This window comes from Dermatophagoides pteronyssinus, unplaced genomic scaffold (assembly GCF_027571235.1).
Source record: "Dermatophagoides pteronyssinus isolate colony J.1.1.1.1 unplaced genomic scaffold, Derpt_VIB-CSIC_2022.12 sq0030, whole genome shotgun sequence".
Classification (NCBI taxonomy): Eukaryota; Metazoa; Arthropoda; class Arachnida; order Sarcoptiformes; family Pyroglyphidae; genus Dermatophagoides; species Dermatophagoides pteronyssinus.
Window position 1 is genome coordinate 233,866 of NW_027461554.1, and position 9,516 is coordinate 243,381.

Here is a 9,516-nt window from a genome sequence, read left to right on the forward strand (position 1 = left end):
GTATCGAAAAAATAAGAAATAACCGGAAAAATGTTATTCCTGACGATTGATTACACAATTATCATTCTTATCATTATTATTTTTTTTTCTTTTTTGCTTTTCAATGACAATCATTCTCCCTATTCAACCGAAAATTTATTTATTTTTTCTTCCTGCACATTATATCAGTAAATGTCAACTAATTGAATTGAATTTTGAAAGAAAAATTTTTTTTTCTTTCCTGATAAAACCTGATCATTATTATTACCAATGTGCAAGAGTTTTGATGTTTATATAAAATCGTTTTGCGTGTGTATATAAATCATTTGGAATTAAGATTTAGATTACATCTGTATTTTTTTTTCTCGATTTCATCATTTGGGGAAGAAAACTTTATCCAACTAGGACCGAAAAAACGAAATGACCATAAAGGATTTCTTGAATCTTGGAAACAAAACAAAAAAAAAGTTTCACAACCTCAGTTTGATAAAGTGTGATAGTCGATAGAAGAAAGGAAAAATAAATTGCAATTCGAGAAGTGAAATTTTTTACTCTAAATTCCTATGTGAATCGATGGAAAGTTTGATAAAAAATAATTACTATTATATGTTGTAAATAAAATGATACAGATTTTATTAATTTGATTTTTTTTTCTTTTGGACATATTATATAAACAACAACAACAAAAAACAACAACAACAATAACAACACCATCAATCAATTAACAATGATAAAATATTTATAGTAATTCAAAAAAAAAATTAACTAGAAATTTTTGTAATATACAGGAATATCAATTAAATGAACAACAATTTGTTCGTATTCTTTGTATGGTTGGTGATATATTCTGTAAACGAAATGTACCAATATTAAACGATCCATTTGTCATATTTGATGGTGATGATGATGATGATGATGTATTACCATTGATATGATTATTTGTATTATTATTATCAATTGTTGATGGCATTGTTAATAATTTACGTTCAACTAAACGTTGTGCAATATCCTGAAATAATTGATTAACATTATTTAATTGTAATGCTGATGTTTCCATAAACATATCGAAATTATGATTTTGTGCAAATTGTTCACCAACTTTTGTTGGTATTTCCGATTCTTTATCGCATTTATTACCAACTAAAACTTGTAAGACATTTGTACCTCCATCTAGTGATGCTAAAATAAAATTTTATGATTTTGATTATAAATAAAAACAGCAATAAAAACAACATACAGGTAGTATAATTTTCAATATCACGACACCATTGTTGTAATGAATCAAATGATGGTTGTGATGATATATCATAAACAAGTACTAAACAATGTGCACTACGATAATATGATTGTGTTATAGCACGAAAACGTTCTTGACCTGCTGTATCCCATAACTGTAAATTAACACGTATGCCTTTGAAACAAATAAAAAATTGAAATAAATTAGTCCAAAAAAGGAAAAAAAACAATAAATAGACATTAATATCAAAAGAAAATGATTTACATTTGTAAATTATTCATTAATGAAGGTAATCGAGATATTTTTGTAGGAGGATAATTTAACAGCAAAACAAAAAACAAACTTACCATTAACCATCATAGGTTTAATCATAAAATCAACACCAATTGTTGCACCTTTATTAACAGGAAATTCACCTTGTATAAATCGTCTAGCTAAACAAGTTTTACCAACACCAGAATTTCCAATCAAAATAACTTTGAATAAAAATGTTTGATCTTCCATCGTTGTTTGTTGTTGTTTTCAATTTGTATTCAAAATCAATCCTATGAACGGACAGAGAGAGAGAAAGAGTAAAAATGACAATTATTTTGTTTTTTTTTCTATAGAATCAAAATCAGAAGAAAAAAAAATTTAAAACGCAGATTAAATTTGATTGATAATGTTGAGCTGCTGCTGCTGTTGTCAGGTAAACACTAACCAACCAATAAAACAATGATTTTACAGCAATTTTTTTCCGTACAAAAAAAAAATTTCCTGTTTCAAAATCTACCGCGCAGAACAGTTTATGGTTGAAAATTTTTTTACGAATGAAAAAAAAACTTACCTTCAATATTTGGTGTTGATGTTTGGATCTTGGAACACTTTACAAACAAACAAACAAAAACAAAACTTGTGATACACAAAAACCACACCTTTAAGAAATAAACGAAAATAAAATTTGATAATTTCGTTGTTTGTTTTTCGTTTCTTATCTTTTTTCGTTTATCGTATATGGAAGAATTGAATAACAATATTATTCATTTATAGAAAATGTCAAGTTTTGTCACTCTTTTTTTTTCTGGTTTTGGTTGGCTGAATGACTATATTGTTTTTTTTTCTCTGTTTTTCAACTACAGGTGCAAACTAATTACCTTTTCTTTTGTTTCAATACATTTGTTCCAGAAAAACTTAGTGGAAAACAAATGAACCAAACCAGATGTTTGATTGATGAGTAACTTTTTTTTTGTTTGTCAAAAATGCACATCACACACAAAACAAAAGAAAAGTTGAATTTGATTTGAACCAGTTTTTTTTTGATTTTTACAACATTCGTCCAAATAAGTTCATTTGATCATCGTTTGATTGATTGATCGATGTCGATTTATTTTTTCGATTGAAATGTTTTCATTTTTCTGAAATTTCAAGTTATGAAAAATTGTTATTTTTCATTTTTGTTTTCTGTCATGGTTCGATTGATTTTTTTTTTTTTTTTGTTGTTGAATGATGATGATAATTATGGAGTTGAATACCAAAAAAAAAGAGAAAGATCAAAAATATTTTTGAGAAAAATGATGATGATTCAATGGTTGGTTTGATTAACTATTTGAACCATGGTGTTGATTTTTCTCTTTTTCTCTTTGATTGTCATCAGGATCTGGGTTATATATAAAATGTTTATTGTTGTTATAATCAGATTTTTTTTTGTTGCACTAAAAACTGCGTTTGTCACTTTTAATCTGAGATACTTTTTTTTTCTCCTGTCGTCACACAGAAGGATTTTTTCTGTTTCTCAGTTCCAAATTTGGATCCCAAAACAACAACAACGCACTGGATAACAATTGAGATGTGAATTCAGCAACAACAACAACGAAAAAAAGATATTTTTTCCTGATTGATAATAGTGGTAATGTGATGTAGAGAAATGAAAGTGAGAAGATTGAATGGCAGAAATGAAAAATAAAAAATATTGAAGGCTAAAGTAAAACACTTCGCTACATTTCGCTACTAGAACTTTTTCATTTGATGATCATCATGATGATGGAACAGCTTTCTGGATCTTTTTCATTCAACTTACCACAATGATGTTGATGATAATAATAATAATAATGGTAAAACGAATCATCAAATAAATATCATCAATATGAAATATAAACCATTCATTTAATAACTTTAACCATTTTCATTCTTGAAGAAAAAAAAGAAGACATATAAAAAAAATGATCATTTCAACTTCAAATGGTTGTTGTTGTTGTTGTTGAATATATTCAATACACTATGCTACTACTATCATCATCATCATTATTATTATTCATTTTCGTGATGATGATGATGATTATCGTCATTGTGTCCATTAAATATGGAAAAAAAATCATCATTGTCTATGTTGTTGTTGTTGTTGTTATTTATAATGATTGTTTATTGTTGTTGTTGTTGTTGATGTTTATGGCAATCATCGTTACATAAATATAATGGTTACAACAACAGGTTTCTGCTATACTCTTTTTGGATTTCGTTCTTTTTTTTCGTTTCTCTCTTTCTCTCTCTCTCTCTCTCTCTCTCTCTCTCTCTATTCGCATCATTGTTGTTGTTGTTGTTTTTGTTCCTGAATAAAATGACAATTTTTGTTGAATTGTTTCTTGGTTTTTGTTTGTTACGGTACATTGTTTTGAATTGAAAAATTATTTTTGAATTTTATCAAATATAAAAAATGAAAAATAATTTACCGCCATCTATTGATCAAAAGTCCAAAGTTTTTAATGTTCGAATTTGTTTTGTTCTTATTTTAGTTCAAGAGATGGCGTTAAAAAAGCAGATTTTCAAAAGAATTTATGAAAATTGAATTTTTTTTTGTTTCAGATTGTTTCGAATGAATTCAAATGAAATTTTTTTTTTCAGGGAAAAAAAACTATTTTAATCATCTCAATAAGTTATTTACATTGATTTGAATATTTTATATTTTAAAAATCAAAAGAAATTAAAACAGAAACAGATTATAATCTGAATCCAAAAAAAATAATAAAGATTACAATCAGTGTGAGAAAACAGAAATTCTGTGAAAAGTGTCCGTGTATGTGTAGGTGTGTGTGTGTGTTTTGTATACAGAAAAGAAAGTTTTGAAGAAAAAATCTCATTAACTATTGTGTAATTTTTCATTGTTTTAGTTTTGTTTGTTTTGTTTGTCGTTGTTGTCTATTATTTAATTCGAAGTTAAAATTAAAATTTAGTTTAGTTTAGTTTTTTTGATATCGCGCTCATTAGGCTTGATTTGTGGGTAATTTATTCGGTTTACATAATTCGTTGGTCCGTATTTATTTGTCAAACAAATTTTCAAAAAAAAGAAAAGTTTTTTCTTCTATTTACAGATGCATTAATAAATGGATGCAATCACATGATGATGATTTTTGGAAATATTTACAGCTGTACACAGATCTCGAAGATCAAAGATTCATCGATGATGATGATGATGACATCAAACTATGAAAATTTATAAAATTTTTTCATTAGAATTTTTAGCAAAGGAATTTACAATTAAATTAATTAAACTTACCCGTTAATTCAATTGTCGCTTTTTTTTCTTTTTCATTGTTTTTAAAAGAAAAAATTCAAAGAAAATTCAAAAGTAAACAGTGAAAACAACACTTGAATAAATCATATTTTTCTTCAGTAAATTAAAAAAAAAAAAATACTTTGGCGCCAAACATCATCATCATCAATACGCCTACACTTATTATCGATTCAATTCCGGTAAACAATTTTCAAACATTTCAACAAGTTTGATGAATGAATAACAGAAAAAAATAACTGATGATGACCATTCCAAAATCATCCAGAATCACAAATGACGATGATGATAATAATAAAAAAATTTTGGATTTTTTTTTTCAATAAAAAAAAAGTAAAAAAATTTTCAAAAAAAACCAAAGAAAATAAAAAATGTAGGATTCTCAACACAACACACACACACACGCTATATTTTTTTCTGGTGCAAACCACGCATTTCCTATTACATTACATAATAGCATCAGCAAAAGAAGCAGCAGACGCCTAACACATAGAACATCATCATCATCATAGTGAAAAGGGGCCTGGCCATTCGTTTGGTTTGGTTTAGTTTAGTTTTTTTTTGTGTTCGAATGATGCTTTTACATCAAATTTTTTGCAATTTTTTTTATTTAGTTTTTTCAGTTTTTTCATTGTTAAACATTTCATGAAAATAAAAATAAAATTTCAGGCAGTCGCAGAATTTTCTCCATCAAATAAAAAAAAATGAAATTTTTCTTTTGGGATATTTTTGAGTTGAATTTCGTTTCAATTGAATTATGACAATGTTCTTTGGCACTCTTCCTCTTCTTGTTGTTGCTGCTGCTTTTGATGGTGATGTCCTGTAAGTTGAATGTTTGATGCGCATTATTGATGGCTTACGGTTTTTTTTTCAATTCAATTCGAAAAATTTTTTCGAAAAACCAATTTTTGATTGAAAGCAAAAAGAAAATTGCAAAATTCTTCAGCTATTTCCGAAATGAATCTCTGAATTAAAAAAAGGCGGAGCAATGGAAGAAGGGAAAAAATTTCAAATTTAATTTAAAATTTTTTTAAAAAAACATTCAATTTTTATTGGATAAATTTTAAACAAATAACAACAAACAAAACAACAGCATTAAAATGATGGGGCCGCATCCTCTTTTTCTCTCCTTCTCTCACTATGTAGCTCATCTATAGATACAGATATACAAACACACACACATACACACACGAAGCTATAGTTTTGATTTGGTACGTTCCAATTGGAACGAATAATAACAAAAAAAAAAAAAAACGCAGCAGGATGTGTTTGGGTACACTATGGACTTGTTCTCATAACATATCAGGTCATTATTTTTTTTTCATCATCATCATCATCATTATTATGAACATCGTTTGTTTGTGTCAATAGAGGATTTATATTTGAAATTTAAACATAGAAAACTGAAAATTTCATTTCATTTCATTTTTTTTAAATCCTATAATAATGAAATGAAATTGTTCAAAATCAATCAACTAATCTTAAACAGGCGATGTTTTTTTTGTCGTTTTTGTTGTTGTCGTTATTGTAGAATGTTCATCAAAATTTTTGTCCTAACTTGTATTTCGTGACCCTAATTTAAAACTTGAATTTGGAATTGTCCAGAATCTTTTTCATCATTTTTTCGGATGATTTTTAATTTTCAATTTCGTTGAAAAGTTTTCGTTGTTGTTGTTGTTCCCTTGTGATTCCTACAATTTTATTTTATTTTTTTGCAAGTCAATTTGGATTGAATTGCCGATCAAGATGATGATGATGATGATGATTTTCATTTTCTCAATTTTTATTTTCTCATTTGAAAATAATCTTATTTGAATGATAATCATTCGATAAACATATAAATTACACACACATAGTGAATATAAAATTCTATTCACACATTCATTTAGATAAAATATAAATTAGAATCGAGCAATGAATACTTGATCATCATCATCATTGATTGATTCAAAAATATTGATGAAATTTAAAACACACAAATAACGTTTGTTTGTTTGTTTGATTCATTCGATAGAATTGTTTCAACTTATTAGCCAGATATTTGATGAAATAAATAACCGGAGAAACCTTTATTTTTTGTTTTGTCTCTCCAGAACCGAAAACAAACAAATTGTATTAAAAAACATGAAAATGTCTTCATCATTATTTTTTTCAGGCTCAAATGATGATGATGATGATAATCACAATCATTATCACGATCATTTTTTCGGTAATGAAAAAAGAAGAAGAAGAAGAAGAATGTCATTTGATATTCGAAACAAGAAACAAATACAAATGATGCACACACACACTAATGATAATCGATATAATGGATATTTCTCAGTGAAAACCAAACAAAATTATTATTATTATCATCATATGGTATGGTGATGAAATAATGATAATAATATTCTTTATGAATGATTTTTATATCTTATTTTTCTTTCTGGTGGGGGTTATCAAAATGAAAATATACAATATTCAATTTCATATCATATTGATTTGGAAAAGTTTTTCATTTCTATCTATCTATTTTGGTCGTTTGATTTTTGTTCATTGGTAAATGTGACATAATTCATTCACAGAATCCAAAATTCTTTAGATTGTTGTTTTGTTTGCAACAAACCTATTATTATCATTGTTAATGGCCACTGTAGAATCGTTGGATTGTGTCACTCTCTGTGTGTGTGTAATTGATGATGATGATGATGATTATAATGATGGTGATGATGATTGGTAACTAGCGACAAATTTTATCTATACCCGTTATTTTATTAAAAACATCACATACACACACACACAGATAGATAATGATATCATAAAAAAATATGGTGGTCAACATTTTATTGAAATAATAAGGATAACAAGCTTGAAAATAAAACATTTGAATTGGATTTATATTTCTTTTTTCAATTTTTGCCAATCGGAAAATGACCCATGGTCAAGCAGATATGGACAACGACAACAACAATGTATGAAAAAAAATTTCAATTTTAATTCAATGAAATGAAATGTGAAGAAAAAAAAATCCAAGCAGACACGCTTTTTGTTGGTCGGTCGATCGGTCAGTCAGTCAGTCCAATCGGTCAGTTGAATCAATTTTTTAATCAAAATGGTCGATATATATGTGAAAACTTACTGACTGACCTATGGTTTGGCACGCGTAGTTTTTTGTTTCCAATAACCATTATTATTATTATAATTTACACTCACATACTGGACCTTAGGGTCTATTCAAACTTTTTTCATTTTATGTTCGGAAAACTGGACAAAATGCAGCTGTTTTTTTTCAATAGAAAAAAAACACATAGTGTTGCAATTTGATTTACAATTGATTTAGCAATTGTAAAAATATAAACAAAAAAGAAAAGAAAAATTAAAATGAAATTTGTCGATTGGAACAAATAGAAATTATTTATTTTTTGTTTGTTTTTTTTATTTCAATTTACGATAATTACGTTAATGAAAACAACAACAACAACAACAATAATAATTTTTCTGAATCCAGATATGATTTATTTTGGGGCGTGAAATGGATGAATTGTGTGTGTGTGTGAATTGTTCAGTTTTTTTTTGTCGTTTTGTTTTATTCATATGATAATTTTTCTCTGGGAAAAAAATCCATTGAAAAACCATTTAAATATTTAAGCCAATTTTTTTTCAATCAATCAATCAAGTATTGGTCCCTTTGGTATTTTCGTTATTTCATTTCTTTTGTCGTTTAAAAGAATCCATTGAAGAAAAAGGTCATTTTATTTTATCGTTTTGATCATTCGGTTGACCAAACACACTCACACACACACACAACCAATTTTCAATTTTCAATTTTGAAAATTGATCAGAATTTTATTCCAACTAAAATCAAGAATAATAGCTGATAGAACAACAACGACGACAACAACAAACGAATCCAGACAAAATAAAATAAAAAAAATTTCTCCTAGCCAATTTTCTTCAATTCTGGTTGAAATACTTTTACGGTTCGTTTGGTTGGAGAGAGAGAGAGAGAAAATTTTCTCTGTAATTTTATTCCTCAAAAAAGAATTATGTAATGTAGAATTTCGAAATATACACCAGATGGCCAACATAAAATGGAACAACAAGGAAATGGAAAAATCCAATCAAAAAAGAAAAAAGATTCTGGTTATTTTGTTTTTTTCGAAGAAAATTAAAACCAACAAAAAAAATTTTTCCATCGCTCCCCACATATATAAAGGTAATATGAGAAACAAAAACAAAATTCTTGTTTTTATTTTCGATAAATTGAAACAACAGAAAGAGAAATTAATTATTTTTTTTTTGAAATGTTATTGTCCGGGTATTCCTATGTCCGGATATGATGAAGAAGATGGCCGGATATTTTATGTTGTTTTTTTTTAGTTTCAATTTATTTTTCATTCCTTCAATTCCCGTACCCGTATTTGATTCATATAAAAAAACATTAATTTTTTGTTTTCGTTGGTTAGGTTTACAAAATGTCAAAAATCTATTGACATTTCACAAACGAAAATGTTGTTGTTGTTGATGATGATGAAGAATTGGTAAAACTTTATAGAATTATATATTGAACAAACAAACTAGAAAAGAAATGTGTTAAACTAAAAAAAAAAAGTTTTTCTCCAATTCAATTCAATACATTGACATACACACACACGCGTCATTCATTGAAAATTTTTCTGAAAATTCTTGCTTTTTTTTCTTTGCTGCTGATGTTGTTTCTAGAAAAAAAAGAAACGTTCAGAATCTTCATTCATTCAGATCTATTTATTTTGATACA

The 9,516-nt window shown here is 26.9% G+C and overlaps 1 protein-coding gene and 1 long non-coding RNA gene across 2 annotated transcripts; both read right to left on the reverse strand.

The window, feature by feature from the left end:
• Positions 1 to 595: 595 nt before the first annotated feature.
• On the reverse strand, positions 596 to 3,406 carry LOC113789753 (ras-related protein Rab-30-like). Its single transcript, XM_027339331.2, has 5 exons — positions 2,350 to 3,406; positions 2,043 to 2,130; positions 1,564 to 1,761; positions 1,217 to 1,390; positions 596 to 1,158 (listed from the first exon to the last, which is right to left on the reverse strand). The coding sequence occupies exons 3-5, from the start codon at positions 1,718 to 1,720 to the stop codon at positions 773 to 775; spliced, it is 717 nt and encodes a 238-aa protein (XP_027195132.1). The 5' UTR covers positions 1,721 to 1,761; positions 2,043 to 2,130; positions 2,350 to 3,406; the 3' UTR covers positions 596 to 772.
• A 688-nt stretch (positions 3,407 to 4,094) lies between these two features.
• LOC142645935 (uncharacterized) lies at positions 4,095 to 7,868 on the reverse strand. Its single transcript, XR_012846957.1, has 3 exons — positions 7,366 to 7,868; positions 4,746 to 5,725; positions 4,095 to 4,672 (listed from the first exon to the last, which is right to left on the reverse strand). It is a non-coding gene; the product is annotated as an uncharacterized LOC142645935 (long non-coding RNA).
• Between the last annotated feature and the right edge of the window lie 1,648 nt (positions 7,869 to 9,516).